The 17,720-nt window shown below is 40.1% G+C and overlaps 1 protein-coding gene across 14 annotated transcripts in view; it reads right to left on the bottom strand.

Moving 5' to 3' along the window:
- The window catches only part of LOC117210805 (nesprin-1), a 112,153-nt gene that overhangs the window by 84,534 nt on the left and 9,899 nt on the right, over positions 1-17,720 (bottom strand). For 9 of the 14 annotated variants that reach the window (XM_033454165.1, XM_033454162.1, XM_033454153.1 and 6 more), the window contains exons 2-14: positions 8,078-8,139; positions 7,217-7,312; positions 7,055-7,138; positions 6,823-6,915; positions 6,393-6,416; positions 5,899-6,077; positions 5,033-5,420; positions 4,799-4,945; positions 3,811-4,351; positions 1,687-3,370; positions 1,410-1,518; positions 1,236-1,250; positions 79-1,123 (exon numbers count right to left, since the gene is read on the bottom strand). In XM_033454165.1, the coding sequence (XP_033310056.1) occupies positions 79-1,123; positions 1,236-1,250; positions 1,410-1,518; positions 1,687-3,370; positions 3,811-4,351; positions 4,799-4,945; positions 5,033-5,420; positions 5,899-6,077; positions 6,393-6,416; positions 6,823-6,915; positions 7,055-7,138; positions 7,217-7,312; positions 8,078-8,139 (4,467 nt within the window). The remainder of the gene's footprint in view (positions 1-78; positions 1,124-1,235; positions 1,251-1,409; positions 1,519-1,686; positions 3,371-3,810; positions 4,352-4,798; positions 4,946-5,032; positions 5,421-5,898; positions 6,078-6,392; positions 6,417-6,822; positions 6,916-7,054; positions 7,139-7,216; positions 7,313-8,077; positions 8,140-17,720) is intronic. The other 5 variants (XM_033454166.1, XM_033454167.1, XM_033454159.1 and 2 more) reach the window with 3 other exon arrangements.

Raw genomic sequence — 17,720 nt, 5'->3', positions numbered from 1 at the left:
GGTAAAAATACGAAATATTATCATGAAGAAATTTGAAAGAAAAGATATAGCAAAAAATAATGAAATTTTCGTTCGTACCTTTCACCAATTTCTCCGATTCCTCTTCGAGGAATTTCAACGTCCTGCTTCTCTCCTGAATATCTTTCTGCAAGATCTCAGTTCTATAAACCATTTCTTCGGGAGTGGTCGCCAAGTTTTCCGCATCTGCAATCGATTGAGGCGCACTTTGTTGCGTCCATAATTGCAACTCGTTCAATTTCGCCTGGAACTTGTTCCACCTGGTACTATGCTCCTGCAGATAGACAACCTTCTCCTGCACGGTCTTCAGGGTAGTCTCCACTCGTTTCTCAGTTTGAGTGATCTCTTTCTTCAGTACTTCCTTTCTTTCAGGTGGTGCAATCTCTGTCAAATGACTGTACGTCTCTTGCAGCTTCTTCATCATTTCTTCGGTGGATTTTCTCAATGTGGAGCTAAAGTCCTGCTTACTCTGAAGATCGGATGATACCTGGGACGCTTCGTAATAGGTAGTCGACTCGATTTTTCTCAATTCTTCCTCAGCTTGCTCGATTAATCTCATGATCTCCTCTTTCTGTTGCAAGTAAGTATTCCACAACTTCTGCGAGCTCTTCAGAGACTTCAAGGTCTCCACGCTCTGACCATAAGTATCATTCCAGCTTGATTCTAATTGCTGAACCTCCAAGGACACAAATGGAGGCGCGTGTTGGTCTTTCAAAAGATCTTTACCACGTTGAAGCATGCTCACGATATTTGATCTCTGTTGTTCCAACTGGTTCAAACGGCTTTCCTGATGAGTAACCGCGGTCTGCAAGGTCTCCGGGATTTCAGACACTACGTCCACCTTCGATTGATCTTTGACCTTGTGCAAAAGAGTGCACACCTCGCGCACTTCTTTTCTGTACGTGTAGCTTTTCGAATAGATATCGGTTTTCGTCATGGTGATTTCTATGGTTGGTATGAGGTTCTTATAACGAGTAATCAACTGTTCCAAACGGTTCTGCTCTGAAAGGGCTTCGTGATCTGAACGATTGGAAGTCAGGCTATCCAAGGTTTGGACCAGCCATTTCATCTCTTCCCGCTTACTGTCTGCTTCTCTACATATTTTCTGTTGAATAATTTGAAGAAATTTATTCTAATATGCCACATTTATCTTGGATATCGTAACGTGAGGTTTTTATATCGAATTTTCATGGTGAAGTGTACGTGATCATACTTACCGTTAACACTTGAACCTACGTCCAGTGTAAGCAATACAAGAAGAGAATGAAGAAGAAATGTTTAAATACAACGTGCGTGGTGAAGAGAAAAATGCTTCGCGTTAACAATGCCTTGTAATGCACACATCTAAATTTCTATTATTGTTTAAGAGTAAGAATAGGGATGATCCTTACCTGGAATACCGTTTTTTCTGTTTCGAATTCCTCCAGCGTATTCACCTCGTGCAGAATAGTCGCCAGGTTACTGTCTACATGGTCCATCCATCGTACCATCTCGTCAAATCTGAATCAACAATTCGTATACGAATAAAAATTTACGAAGATAGCAGAAATTCGTAAAAAATAGAAATCTAAATAAAAAAGATTCGTAAAAAGATAATTCGAAGAATGGAAATTCTTCAAATTTACTATAGGTCAACGATAGATGATCCACAGCCTTCACGATACTTACTTTTTCTTATAGGCAGCCCACTGCTCAGGCACTTGTTTCAATTGTTCCCTCAAACGTTCCACTCTCTGAGCGGAATCCTCCCACAGGCGTTCAGCATGTTGTGCAGCCTCAGACAAACTAGTATCGTTAGGTATCAGCTGGCTATAAGCATTGCTGATCTTCTTCAAAGTCTGCAGGCACTTCTCTACTTCCAGAACTGTACCACGGTTCACGAAAAACTCTTTATTCCTCTGCAGTATATTCTCGACATTGTCATTCTTCATCAAAGCCTGCTGTTCCGAATTCACCTCCACCTCGATCTCCTTCAGGTACTGCAGGAACGTGGTTTCATCCAGGCGAAACTCGAGTCTCATTAAATGAAGAGGAGCGAACGTCAACACCTCCTTCCAACGTTTCTGAAGCGATTCGACAGCTTCCAAAATAGGAGCTTGCTTCTCAACGGGCAGAATATTCTTCAAGTCTTGTCCAGCGTTCACAAAGTCTTGGATCCACTTCTCATTTACATTGCTAAAGAAGTTCTTGTGATACTCTATAGATCGTCTATTATCGGTATGTTTGTCATTCATCATGGTTTCAGCGACCGACAGCCACTCACAGACCTGTCGTTCGCATTCTTTGAACCTGGCCCAGCATCTAACAGCTTCCTGAAGCCGTTGTTCCAATGCCTGAGCCGCTTGAGACACTCGATTGAACCGTTCGTTCAACTCTCTCAAGGTTCTGCCACCTTCTGCAGTAGCTACATCCGCGTGACTGTCCACAGACTTCACTATACTGGAGAATACTTTGTTCTTAGACTCCAGCATGGATTTATAGTAGAGAGTTCTCGAGAAGAAGGCTTTATGCCGCTCCAACTGAGCCAAGATATGCTCTCTACCACCTGATAAGTCGACATTGGTCAACATTCTCTCTGCTTCGTCCAACCAGGCAGCTATTTCCTTCTGGCCAGCTTCTAGAGACTCCTGCTGAACCAGAAGTTGATGGTACAGATGCAATTGCATCGGTATTAAGGCTCGTACTTTGACCAACGCCTCCTTCTCTTTCTTCAGGGTGTTCATCATTTTGTCTACTTCGTCTCGAGATAAATCTTGAATAAGTGACTGGAATTTTTTGCTGATACTCTTGAAAAGATCTTCGATTCCTTCTACTTCATTATGGAAGACTTGCAGCTTCTCACCGTAGGCCTTGATCTTCTCGGTTGAGGTTAGATCGGTAGCTGACAACGCCAATTCAACGTTTCTCAGCCACTTTTGTAAAGTTTCCACGCCCTGTCTGTAGTCTTTTCTATTTCGTATCACGTCTCCAGCGTGCATGTACTGCTTCGCTTCCTGGAACAGCGAGTCCCATCTAGAAGCTAGACTCGTGTAACGTTGCTTCAATTGCAGGGCGACTGGTTCGTCGGATGTGGCGATTAAGAACGTCACTGTGTCCGACAATTGTTGGTGTTTGTCTTTCCACACGCTTATATCTTGGAAGAATTCCATTTTGTCCTCTTCGGGAAGGTTCAAGGCAGGTTCAGCACGGTTCAACCAAGTCACGAACTCATCGGAGATTATGTTCCAGCGACGCCAATATGCTACCACTTCCTCAAGCATGCTTTGCACGCAACGCAGATCCATGGACACGCTTTTCCACTTGTCGCTGGTCTCTCGCATGAAACGATCGATGCTCGCTCTTTCTTCAGTGTCTAGGGCATAGCAAAACAGATATTTGTAGAGTAAACGTTTGTCCACGATCGGAATTTATAACTCTCAATTGGTATCGTCGAATCGTAGATGATTAACGGTAATTTACGATAATTATTATTTAATCTTAAAGTGCTCCGTATTAACTTTGTATCGTGTGTTTTACCTAATAAAGACTATCAATCGTGCTGACTTACGATCTAACGATTGTTATTAATATCTCTATTTAAACTCAAAAAAAATGTTCTTTAATTTAAGGCAGAGCAAATGGTAGTCATTTTGGTATCCCAGAGAAAACTGTACTTTCGCGTCTCTACCCTTAATAACAAACGCTGAACATCGGATCAGTAAATACAATTAATTGACAAAATTGAGAATTTGTAAATTTTAATGCACAATTGTCGTGGCCTAAATCAATAAAATTACAGAGATGACCGCTCACCTACGTCACCTTCGCGTTTGTAGTCCTCGACGACTTGTTGCATGTCCAGGTAGGCTTTCTGGAACTCCTGGAAAATTCTGTTTCGCGATACGAAATTTCTATATTGCTCCAACATCTGGTGCACACTCTCTTCGGTATCGTATTTCACGCTCCAACTCTTCAACTTCGTTTCAACTAGGAACAAGAAAGCAATAAGGCAGCACTTATGCTCCAGGAACTTTAGTCGGATTCTACGTTTGGCGGCGCGACTCGCCAGACTATCCAATCGGGTCGCCATTTCGTTCAGTTGTTGAGGATGTACTTTCAACGCGGCCTCGCTACTTCTCGCCGCTTGAAATCGTTCCGTCATGGACGGAAGATCGAGGAAAAACTTTTTGTGCTCCTCGAGCTTATTCGAGATTATGTTGGCGGTTTCTTCTGTCATTTCCTCGGGGATGTCGTTGTCGGATAGCAGAAGATCCTCTGCGCGACACAACCATCTTCCCACGACCCCTAATTCACCTGGCAAATAGGAGTCTAGGAGCCAGAGCCAGCGTAACATCTGCGAAATTCGAATAGAAAATATCTTTATATACAAGTTACGTTTATTAGTTAATTCTTTAGGGGCAAACATATTTTTTCACACTCCATACACACATCGAATCATTGATATTTAAGTTTTACTGTTCCGGATTTCGAAAAAGTTTGAAAATCTTCCGAGACTTTTATCCATTCATCGAACGATCATTTATTAAGTAAAACATTAAAAGTTTATTTCAATATTAATAGAGTTCCTGAGCTGAAACTTCACTCGGATCGTCAACGATGCAATTTGCCTACTCAGCGATAAATGTTCATAATTAATTTGTTAAACTCAAACTTTGATGATCGAACGTGGTACACAGATGAACGTTAATCAGACTGAGAGCTGCCAGTCGAAATTTTCATTGTTTTGACTGTTCAATCATCCCAATAGATTTATTTATTATCTCATAAAATTTCAACTCACCAGCATCTCCAGGGTCTTCCACAGATCTTGCACGTGCTTCCACGAGTCCCGCGTGATGCTGATCATGCTAGGCGTCTCGACGAGACGCTGTAGCTTATTGTACACAACCCTCTGTTGCTCGACTTCTGCTTTCAACGCGGCGTACTCCTTCGAATATAAAATTCAAACAAAAAAACACCATTAAAACCGCTGTTCCTCGATTACCAAAATAATCGTACAGACACTAAAACATACATCATAACTCAACGGGGAGCTACCCATCTGTTCCAGGTATTTCAGCCTTTCGTACAACCAACCAAGCAGATTATCATACTCCTGCTGTACGGCCGCGAACGAATCGGAAGCGGCGGATCCCGGTTCCGGATATTTGTGTAAAAACTGAGCCACGTATGTCATGATTGATTTTTCATCGGGTTGGGGAACGTCGACGTCCTCGGGATCGAGAAGTCTGGCGATACCCAGCTCGGATTCGGCCACGTCGAACGCCGTTGCTAGACGAGCTCTGTTCGTTGCTTCTCTCATGGCCGCGATGTTCACCAAGTTCGCCTTGATAGCGTCGATGATGGCCAGGAAGGCGTTGCCGTCACGCCAGCTTTCGCCGAAGTCGCGCACTTGGATGTCCCTGTGTTGAGAAAAGTAACGTTTACTTTTTGTAAATTAGGAAATTATCAGTGTTGCGATATTAGCACTGGTTTAACGGTATTTTCGACGCTTTAATTCTGGTTTTCTTTCCAATGGCAGGACTTTCAACGACTAGAGCGTGAAACTAGTATCAAAGAAATCAACTCGAAGGATATGTAAAAGGATATACATACAATGCGAAGACGAAAATGTTTCATTTGCGTTTTACAAAAGAATCATTCACGTGGCTAGAAATGCACCACATAAACAGGATCAAATTTTGACGAAAAATTATGAATTGGTCAGTTTAAATACTCTGCTAGTTTCAGTGATATATTTTTTAATAGTGTGTTAAAAGCGGTGGATTTTGTTGCGTGTCCCGTTTTTTTGCAAATGCACAAATTACATGGAATCCTATTATACATCAGGACATTAAACGACAAATAGCTAGATATAAAGATTATATATAAAATACTGACTTTGGCAGAGCGTTGGTGACCCACTGAAGCAGAGTCTTCCTCGCTCCCTGTTTCCATTTCTCGCTACTGATGCGTTTCCTCTCGCTGGTCGCGGATCCTTGGGTACTAAGACTCTCTAAACTGCTCTGACTACCCCACGTATGTCCAAGGTATTCCAAAGCTCTGGTATTTTCCTCGATCTAGAAAAACGCGCGATCAGTGGACCGCGAAATATGGAGTTCGAACAACAACCAACAAGGTCGGGGTATCGAGGGTGAGAACAGAAAAATTCACAAAGGGAAGGACTAGCGTGCGTACTAGGGTGATGCGTAAGATCATGTAGGTGCGTGCTAACTTAATACTCTCCTCTGTACACACAGATTTTTTCTACGGCTTTACTTTTCATATAAACTTCGTATCAGGTTAGACGGCAATCTCTTTTCTTTTTTTTATTTTTTATTTCTTTTTTTTTGGTTCAGTTCTTTTTTTTTTTTTTTTTTTAATTAGCTACTCACCTTCCTTCGATCCTTCGATCGTAGCTTGTTTTCATGGAATAAATACGGTTAGCAGAATGGAATGTAATTTCTTACTTCGCTCTTAACGAGGATTAATTTTGTTAATAAGAAAAATTATCAACTTTAAGTGGAAAAAAATTTGGTTAAAAAAAGAACGGTGTGCTCGTATAAAGAATTATTCCTCTAAGATTTCACGAAACAATTGGGTAGGAAAAAAGTGATCGAACAACTTCGTGATACAAGCAAATTAATCCCCGCTGCAAACGATCGTCGCAGTGCTGCCGCGCGGATATCGTAACGCGTTTATGTAATTCGATGTTACATGTGGCACGGGCGTCTTATTTAAGCAACTACCGCATTCTAGTAATACGTGTGCGATTTTTTCAATAGCTTCGATTGTATTCGACTGTACGAATGGAAGAACGTCTACCTGGAAGTAAAGAATGATGGTCCATATCAGGCCCAACACTACGGGCGGTCGTCCGTCTACCAAATCGGACGAATTTATGTTCACTAGCTTGATCTGCAACAGACAGTCACAAATGTATATTATACTACACGCCTTTCCAGCCATACAACAATTTTCAATTTGAATTTTTTCAATCTCACATTTGAAGTTTCAGAATTCTGGTTTTGGTTTTTTCAACAGTACGATTACTCACCTTTTTGCTCTGTAAGAATTGAAGCGCTGTGTTTGCGTTGCTAAGAAAATGCGGTCTCTTCAGGTTTCGGCCCCTTTCCACCGGCTGCGAACAGACAAACGCGTTTCGTACGAGCATATTTTATCGATCGAGAGTTACAGGACAACCGTTGCTGAAACTTACCAGCTTCTCGCCGGACAAAACTTCAAGCAATGCGAGTAGGCGGGTACCATCTTTGAGGTCCTCGATCAAATCGTCCACTCGAAGCGGTGGACTTCTCTGAAAGCGATTTCGATCATCGATACTCTCCTTCCTTGCTACTCGACGCTCGCAACGAAACTTGTATACGACAATCGAGAATTCATAAACAAAAATTTCGAAAAAAAAAAAAAATAAAAATATATGATCGTCAAACATCCCCAGCTGTATGAGAGAAAACGAAGTCGTTACGATTATTTACGAGAAACTTTGTCGTAACTGTAAGTTCGAAGGAAATAAATGTTAATGGAATTTTCCAAATTCACGTCACGTTTCTGATTGAATTGGATTTCATTTCGTGACGAACGAATCTTCCCTACAGTTTTTGTGCGTGTATTTCTGGATAAATTAAAAATAGCACGACAGGTGAATCTTCCGTATTTCGATCAGAGGACAGCATCGAACGCAATGTCGTGCCGGTTCTGGGGCATGCACGTCCTCGAGTTCCGGGATTTCTAATTCAAGTTTCGAAGTATCCGGAAGTGCGGAAGTAGGGGAGCGATATCGAGACTCGCGAGCCAGGCACGAGTTATTCCACCGAACTTCTGATATTCGTGATGAGCAGTAATTTCAACGATGCATTATTATACAGAAGGGACGATAAAAAACGAAGAAGAGGCAAGAAAATTTGCGTAACATTCGGTGTATGGGAATTATTTAGAAGGAAAGAGATGGTTTGCGGAAAGAGAAACAACCGGAAGGTTTTTCGAGTTCTTCGTCCTGTCACTTGGTTCCGGAAAGCTGTTTCTACGAGTCTTATCTGAATTTTTGTCTGCTTGTCCTTACCTTAGAAAGGTAAGAATTGATCCAGTTGACAAAAGTTTTCTTCTGTACGCGTTCTTGTTCGTCTGAAAAGAAAAGAAGAGAATTTTTTATAAATTGGCGACACAATTATATTAAATCTACGCTTATCTTAAAACCAATTTGATATTTTCGTAGTAATAATCTTAATCGTCTGCTCCTCGTATCAATTAAATTTAAGAAACGATATTTTCCACGTCTCTCTATTATTTGCGATATGGCGCTAGTAAGTTTGCGTCTAATTGTACGAGAATTTTCAGTTTGTTTAGTTCTAGTGGAAGAGCTTGTAAATTTAACTATTTATCTCGAGGTAGCATCAACTTTGTAGCATTATGTGAATTCGTCTCAAGATGCGAATTGAATTAGCATCATGAGGGATAAACAAGTTTTGTTTATCAAATTAAGTTCGCAGTTGGGTTAAGCGTTATTTTACAAATAATTCGACCAATTATTTAATAACATCTGTTAATTGTTGATACAGGCAAAACATTGAAAATTCTTTTGGAAAGAAAACAAGCGTTTTCAGAAACTGAGAAGTCTTCGTAGATCTGTCATCATTGATATTCGAAACATGTCGATTGTCTGGGTTCTCATTATCGTCCGCGACACTTAATCCCCTTAGAGCCTTTCGAGATAAGTGAAAATTCTACGCACGAATACATAAACGAATCGCATTAATTCTCGCAATAAGCGAGCACATAGGAAAAAACTGGTTTTATCAAGCTTGAAAAATATCTTTTATACGTATCGTGATCTTATAGTTATAGGTATCGTGACTGTTGTGGAATTTGCAATTCGTATACCGTATCGTTAAATAATCGATATTGGCCTCTGAAATCCAAGAATAATTATGACACGATATTCGACGAAATTCGTGATGGAGATGGCGAGAAAACATAGGCGATAATATTCGTACGCAGCGTTTGAATAAATGCTACGTACAGTCTTGTCATTACGTCATCGACAATTGCGGAGCCTCGTGATCGTTGCGTTGTGTGAACTGTAAATCGAGTTAGAAATCACGCTCTCAGCTTGAAATCGGTATTGCTCCACGTATCGCGTATAAACTGATCGAATCTTCTGTTAAATGGTTAATTGGAAAATAAAAACTGGCGATCAGAGTGGTATAGTGAAGGTATCGCCGCGAAGTAGCTGAAACCAGTTTCCCACGTAGTAAATTTAGCCATGCGCGTATGCCGCGTCGAATAGACTGCTTTTATTGGCAGTAAACGTTCGCGCTCTTACGTGGGCCTTTAAAATATCTTTCCAGGTAGCCCGAATCATGTATACGATAGAGTTTCATTCATTTCTAGCTGAAAGAACCAATGTGCCGTTTTATTTTTTGCCAACCATTTACGTATGTTCTTTTCGCTATTAATAGCTGAGAAAGCATACGTTCGTTCTCAATTACGTTAACCTTTGTGTCATTTCATTCCCATTTACAACGCTGCAGTTAAAACTTTTTTTTATCAAGATAATCAAGAACGTAATACTTTCTACAAAATTTACATACGGAACGATATGCTTGGACTTGTCTTATTATCCTTTCGCGTTCTAGAAAACGTAGGTAAAAGTACGCATATTACTACTCTACTCACTTCGCAACATCGACGTTAAAATACCTTCGTTAAAGAAACGTTTGTAGTCTACACGTGACATTGATAGACTCCGTCTAGTGATATCTTGCTTATATCTCACCACGTCTATTAGCTTGCAATTTAACAGCACTCTCGATCGCTTGTAATACTCTGAACCGTATTTTATTCTATGGAATATAAAAAATGCTTGCCAACTTTCTAAGGATAGTTGTGAGAATTAATTAGTTAATATTTTACACGTTAATATTTCGAGCGATCGTAAACAATACGAAAGTGCAGGGAACTCCCGCAGAGTGGCTCGGAACAAGTAAAATTCGAGAATTCCCAGGGTTTCTAATTTTATGCACCCTTCGTCTCCGTACGAAAAACGTTCAGACCAAGCCTAATTACGGTGTTCCCGCGAAAAACACCGTAATCTCTATCGTGAATCGTATTATAAATCACGTTTCAAGGGATGTATCGCTCTTATTTTGGGAACGAGCACGCTGGACGATGGATCGTTGGCGTCGATAAGCTCGCAAGAGGAAAAGTCGCTAGGGACCGAGGGTCAATTAAAAAGTGCTCACGCTGCACGTGCGTGCAAGACGAAGAAGCTCGTGTGTAGACGCTGTTGGCACGCATACGTGATCTGCATACACAGTGCGTTCTGTCACTTCTCGCGACAGACGTGCTTATTACACGCTGCTTTGTTCCCCTTTCGCGTGTTCCTGCTATAGTCTGAAGAAAAGACGTTAGACGCACTATGTCGGAGTATATATTTTCCTCGTATCCGCTATTCTATGTTAATAAAAATCTATTATCACATTGTCGTCAAATGCTTTTTATTCTTCCATGGCTGCGTGTTAACAAGTTCACGACGCGGATTCGAGTTGGCTTGTACTTTCAGGTTACACAGGATGGTCGGTAACTGGTGGTACAAGCGGATAGGGGGTGATTCTACGCGAAAAAAGAAGTCGAAAATATAGAACAGAAATTTTTCGTTCGAGGCTTTGTTTTTGAGAAAATCGTCTTTGAATTTTCGCTCGGTACGCGTGCGGTACGTTACAACGGATCTCACTGTACATCGTTGCCTCGATGGAAAAATTAAAAAGAAGAAATTAAACAAAAAATGTTTATTCTATATTTTCGACTTCTTTCTTCGCGTAGAATCACCCCCTTTCCGCTTGTACCACCAGTTACCAACCACCCTGTATATTGTACCGTTAGTCTCATAAAGAGTGTCTTTCATTTAACGCTAGTTGCGTCTTTCTCTCGACGTGTCATCAATGAGAATATCGTTCGCGTGATAATAATAGGACGTTGATATAGTGGCGAGTAGAAATATTCGAGTGTCGAATTATGTATATGCGAGTGCTCTCAACCATATTTAAAAGCCCTGACTCATCTATCACGTTAAGATACAAGAAATAGCTATTAGCAAACAATACGATAGCTTCCCACGAGTGGCCACCATGATCTACATTTCTATAGCCTCGATCGAAGAACTTGATGTTCGAGGTTGCCTCCCCACCATAAATCCAACAATATAAAAGTATGGAACTTGAGCATTATATGAATATTCAGATTATTTGTCTGCTAAAATATCGCATTAGCATGTTTATCGCGGATTCGTCATCTTTAATGCTGTACTTGATACCGTGCAATACTTGTCTTTATACTATAAAATTTTACGTATGTGTTTGATATGAATTATTGTGAAATATTGTTTCGTCATTTCGTACCACTTGGTTCGCGTTTTGCGCAAAACCACATACCATGAAAATTCATATGTTTATGAACAGAATCAAAGAAGCAGGACCTAGACTAACTAAATAGTATGTCGAGTACTATACTATATGTTTTTTTGTATCTTTAAATTGCTCATAAATGCGTAAAAGCTCGTGGTGTATATACAGGGTAGTTGGTAACTGGTGGTACAAGCGGAAAGAGGGTGATTCTACGCGAAAAAAGAAGTCGAAAATATAGAATAAAAATTTTTTGTTCAATTTCTCTTTTTTTAATTTTTCCATCGAGACAACGATGTACAGTGAGATCCGTTGTAACGTACCGCACGCGTACCGAGCGAAAATTCAAAGTCGATTTTCTCGAAAACAAAGCCTCAAACGAAAAATGTTTATTCTATATTTTCGACTTCTTTTTTCGCGTAGAATCACCCCCTTTCAGCTCGTACCACCAGTTACCAACCACCCTGTATATTGCACGGTAACTTAAGAAAATGGCTGGATTGAGATCCACTGGAACATAGGATTCTATTATACGATAAAAGGAACTACGTACATATCGTATTTAAAAAATTACCACCAACCTATATCTTATCAAAGTTGAGTGTATTATACGATCTATGTTATCGTATCGTTGCTATATATTTATTGTTAAAAGAAAAATCCATCTCGAAACGATTAAAGCTCTGGACTATCTATTAGCCGCGGCCGCTTTATTAATTCACACAGCATTGGGAAAATTACAAGAGCACGTGTTTGATGCACACGTAATGCACCGTAAAATTACACGTTTCGCGGCAACGATGTAATTTAACCGTTCGCCGTGACGGCTAGTTGATCGGAGACGAGAGCAAAAACTCGAGGATGGACCGAACCGAGGTATCTACCCGGTGAAAAGAAATTGAAAGTAGAAAAGGAAAAGAGAATGAGTCGTAAGACCGAGTGTAAACAGGGAATTACGTTATTAGTTGTAAATTACGGGGATTTGACATTTTATTGGCGGCTTAATGGAACGATAATGGGAGTCGTAGCCATTGGGAGACGCGCGATAAATTTTAAAGAAATACGATTCGTACACTGCTACGGTCGAATATAACGTTCCTGCAGAGAATAAAAAAGAATCGAGACTGTGTTCGCGTGCATCGTAAAATGGCGGTGTCTCTGGACGACGAAAAGACGATTAATCCCCTCGTATTTTCAGGTCAGCATTCGTCAGACTTTTATCGTTGGTTGCATCGTCCCTAAGGTGCGGTCGCTTTTCACGAAAAATATAATTCAATAGGCTGTGTCCGACTAAGCAAGCTACTTATCTACTGTGCGTCGCATAACGGACGTATAGACGTACTCATATGCTAATGATCATTAGGCTTGCAAGTAGTTGCGTTAGAAATGCTCGTGCATAGTTCATCTTTAACCTTTTCATCGCTAAATTATTTGTCTGCGAATTTTCCATTCTGCTTATTGTATGGTGAATAAGCAGTGTTCGTAGATGAATCTTTGAATGGAATACAAATTATCCGTAATTTGTAGTGTAACACTAAAAAGTGTTAAAACGTAAAATATACAAAATGCAAGATATGAAATTGCATCAGCAACGAGTAAATTCCGACCTATCTTAAACTTGCGCACACTCGTCCAACGAAACGTTGCAATCTGCTCGTTAAGTCCCTATTTTACAAGGCGAACGTGTCTCGACGCTAGATAACGGGTATCAGACGTGCAACCGAGTCACGTTTTACCAAACGTAATTAAACAGAAACAATCGACACGATCACGTCGAAGCCCGACAGAAGTGGTCATTCGATGTTCGTGACATTTCTTGCGTATATTATAGTCTCGCGAATTCATTAATAATGTCAACTTGAAATTTGATATTTCGAAAAATTCGATCGATAACGTTAGTTCGATCGTTTACAAAGGATCCACGTGTAAATCAAATGTGTCAAAGTATTCGTAACTGATTTGCATTCGACGGAGATACCGAAGATTTTTTAAAAATATATCTTTCTCGGTAGCTACCTACACAGAGTCCAACCCGTGGCCAATTAACAAAGCACTAAATTAAGCAATTCCCCTTCCAGAAGTTCTTCTGTCTTTGTGCCCGCGTATACTCTTCGTCTCTTCTCCTTTTCCATCGACGAACGGTAGGTCTGACATTTTAAAATGATCTCGGTTTTCTCCCCTCTTTCCCTTGTTTTTTTTTTTTTTTTTTTTTTTTTTACTTGGGAAGAGGCACACGCATAACACGAGTCGCGCATATAAATTCGTATTTTTAGCGCTTTCGTTCAGCCTGCACAACGCAGAGATGTTGAAAGCAAAAGGCGAGAAAAGGACAGCGAGATCGGTGAAATGAGACAAATTCTCGTGGATGACCTCATATGCTTGATAGCGCCTGTGTCTCTCTTACGAGAGAGGGGGAATCGATCGAGCTTCCTTTTCCTTTTCGTGCGAATCACCTTCTTCCTTTCCTTCATTTCGATTTCGTAAAATCGATGGAGATTGACGTAAACTGCGTAGTTAATGAGCCAATTCGTAGGTGTCCTTGAGAAGGAAGATAATCGACATTTTTCTTTTGATTATATTAACTTTTCTCTATCTCCCACTCTTTTCTCTTTCTAAAGTCCAATCCTTTCAACTCGAGGATTCTTTTCCTCTTTTTTTTGGTTTTATTCTCTCTATTCTCAATAATTCTTTGTTTGAGTTCAATTTAGTAACACAGATGGGTGTTCATGACGGAGTAAGAATTCTATTTATTTCGTATGGTAAATTATGTTTCATCCAACGAGGAAAATAATAGATAGTTTCCTTTATCTCTCGTTTTAGATCGTGGCCTCTATTCTCTTTACTCGACTGCAATCTCGTGAAATTGACGAAGGTTCTCCGGTCCCGATCATCCGGTAATCCCAGGCCGTGTAACAGAAAATGCTTTTTGAAAAAGGGAAAATCGAGCAAGGCTGCTTTTTCCCCTCGTCATCTCACCTTGTTCTCTTTTCCTGACTTGATTTCACAAGGCTCGAGCTTCTCATCACTCCGTCCAACTGCAATCTTGCGAACTTGTCCGTTTTCTCGATCCTTTCGAAGAAGGATGTCTGCTTCATCGATCACTTTGTCCCATTTTCCAGTCTCACGTCCACTCTAACAGCTTGAATCTTTGAAATACTTTGTCCGATACATATCATTCCGATCTCCGTATAAAACGTATTCTATGCCGATTCTATTACGTCGTTTCGTACATTTTATCTTCTTTCATATATTTTGCCTGGAGTTTTGCGTGAAATTACAAACGCACATTACGAATTTAATCGTCGATGTATTTCTATTCTCCATCGTTGCTTCTCATTTGAAAGCTTAGTCAAATGTACTAATCGGATAAATAGAAACACAACGTGATTTTGATAAAAACCAGCTAATAGTAAAGTAAGGAAACTCGTATCTGTTAGGGTTGATTTCGTACAGTAAACTACTGTTGGTTGATGAAAAGAATCACGCAGGCACTCTGTATTTCCTGTTTGCAAAGGATATCGAATTGATCGCGACGTACAAACGATACCCGTGACGAATCTACGATTTCCTTTGGTTCATCAACCGTGTATTTCTGCGTATTTTTATTACACCACTGTTACTCTATATTTACACGGTTCTGTGTCCCAGCAGATCATAAGGAATGAAACATAATATCTGAAGATAAAGAGTAACATTTCAATTTTGCCTTTTTTCTCTTATCGCTTCGTCAGTCGCGCTTTTGTGTCATAGATAATTCTGATGTAGATAACAATCGAAAATAATAACTTTGAAATACCGCGTCGTATAATAGAAATATCAAGAAATATCGTAGAATTTTCTCAGAATGTCTGGAAGTTTATAAAAGTAAAAGAATTAGACTTAAAAGAGAAAAAAAAACAATTAATCACAGAGGGCAATCTAACGTTTGTTTTCGTCATATTAGCGAAAGAAATTCACGATCGTTAAACAAGCATGATTACAAGACGGTGGTTGAGATAACGAAGCAAGGCCTTGACATTCCCAGCGCGATAAGAGAATTGATCTATTATACAACTGAAACTGCAATGTATAAAACTTAAGCTCCGCATCGTGATACGTTCCACGTCTATCGATGCTCAAACTCTTGAAAACGTTTCAAAAATACATTACGAAGAGATAAGTATCAAAGTGAAGTACGTCTAGTGATTCTTAACTTACGTTTCTAGAGACGATTACCGTGGAAAATGGCTCACGAGCTCGTTTCAGCAACAAGTTTACACAACGGGATAATAATGTTCACTGCAACGACTTTCCTAAAGAGCCGCATTCGTAAGAACGCGAAAGCCTAACTTCCAATTATCGAATGCAACTGCACGCCATTTACTATGCATGCAGTTGCACACACGATGTGAGAGGTGTTCGAGGGTCGAAGTTTTGAGAGTTCCAGCCAATAACTCGTTCGATCGATTCATTCCAACTACGATATTACGATTTTCGAAAGGTTTCGTCGATCAACGGAAACAAGAAAAACAATCGGGAGGAAATATCAAAAATTACGTGAATCTGTTCTTCCAGTTTTCGATATTTTCCATTCTCGAACTATTAAAGTAAAAAATTAATTTTCGATAATCAGAAAAATCGGCTAGAAGAGACTAGTTTATTATCAAAATGGTAACTTACTAGAGTAGGGAAAATATAAAATTTCTATAGATCTCCATAATTCGACAAATCCTATTCTTCCTGTAGTTTTCAATATTCGCCGCTCGATTTGCGAAGCAGTATTTTCCCTGAATAATTTTCCAGGCAACAGAACATTCTTCGTGGAAATGATAAATTAAAAAATGAAATGAAACAAAAGAATGGAATTTATGCCGGGTCATTACGACCGTGTGTTTGTACGCGTGATTGTTTGTTAATTACTTGCTAATGAGAGTGCAGAGGGGATGAAGTAAGATCGCATGCCGCCAGCCGACCATGGTTGCTCGTCAAGCAAATTGGAGAAAATTCGTGGCGTGCGTGCCGACCGTGCCTCGACCGCTAAAATCCTTGCCGAAGTTGTCTTTCTGCGATTAATCCTCGTATGAAATCGACGTTCGTCCTCGAATAGGCTGTAAACTCGCTCGTACGCCAGTCGATTGAGGTCGAGTAGTAAGGGGAACATTCGTTTTTTCTAACGAGATTCGCAAGGTTGAGACGACAGATAAAAAGAGAGAGAAAGAAGAAGACGGAGAATCGCGTAACTTTTCTTGAAACTAACAACGTGTTTGGAATAAAAGTATCACGTCTATAAATAGAGAACACGAGGCTGGTGGTGTGCAACTCTTGCACTATGACGGTTAGCGCGCCAATGATTTATTAAAGTCTCGAGTAAATGACGTTTAGGAGTCTGAGCAATGTCATCGACGCGACGTTATCGATCGGTTCCCTGTGACCATTAGAATCGTTCAGTAGATTCGTTCGGTTCTTGGTCAGACATCGGAACTTCAAATCGACATAGTAATCATTTAAATTAAATTAAATTAAATTCCACCGTTCAGTTCTGTTACGAGGTTTGGCATATCTCAAACGTTTTGGACGTTATCGTAACTTCATTCTCAAGTATCTCACGATGCTAATTGTAAGCGTCTCGATTCAAAAAGTGATCTAGTTACGGCGTTGGCCTTGTAGTTACGACCTACAAGTATCGATTAGAACTTTTTATAAGAAAAAGAATATTCAGACCATCCATTAGAGGGTGGATTCGTCTAATTAGAGGGTTTCATTTTTATTACATCAGTGTTTATTAAAATTGCAAATTGTGCTTCTTAAATTACTATGACTTAACAGAGTAAATAAAATAAGAATGACGTCATTATTGACGTTATCTTCTATTTATTTTACTACAAAGAAGTGGCAAGAATTTCGTTTATATTTTTCCATGATATTGACGTCCCTGGCACGACATTTTCAATGATCCAGGGACGAATATAGAATATAGAGGTTGCGAGCTGTCGTAATGGCTTAACCCTGTCCATCACGTGTCTAAGGGATAGGTAATCGCTTAACGGGAGGTACTTGGTCTATGTTTGGTCTAGTAACGAATACTCCATTCAATTTCCAAGATGTTGCGAACTCATCGACGATAATTGCCAGGCGTTTCTGAATGGGAACGCACCTGCACGCCACGTGCGCGCAAAAATGCCACATCGCGAGTGTTACACCTAAAGTATTACGTTCTAAATATAAATTATCAAAGGCGCTACTGTCGAATATATGACGCTGTTTTAAATTACCGTGGCAAGCAAAAAAGAAATTGAGATTTCGAGCGACCAGGCGTTGGATCGTCTT

This window comes from Bombus bifarius, unplaced genomic scaffold (genome assembly GCF_011952205.1).
Source record: "Bombus bifarius isolate JDL3187 unplaced genomic scaffold, Bbif_JDL3187 scf7180000008213, whole genome shotgun sequence".
NCBI classification, from domain to species: domain Eukaryota; kingdom Metazoa; phylum Arthropoda; class Insecta; order Hymenoptera; family Apidae; genus Bombus; species Bombus bifarius.
This window is presented reverse-complemented; position numbering and strand designations above follow the sequence as displayed.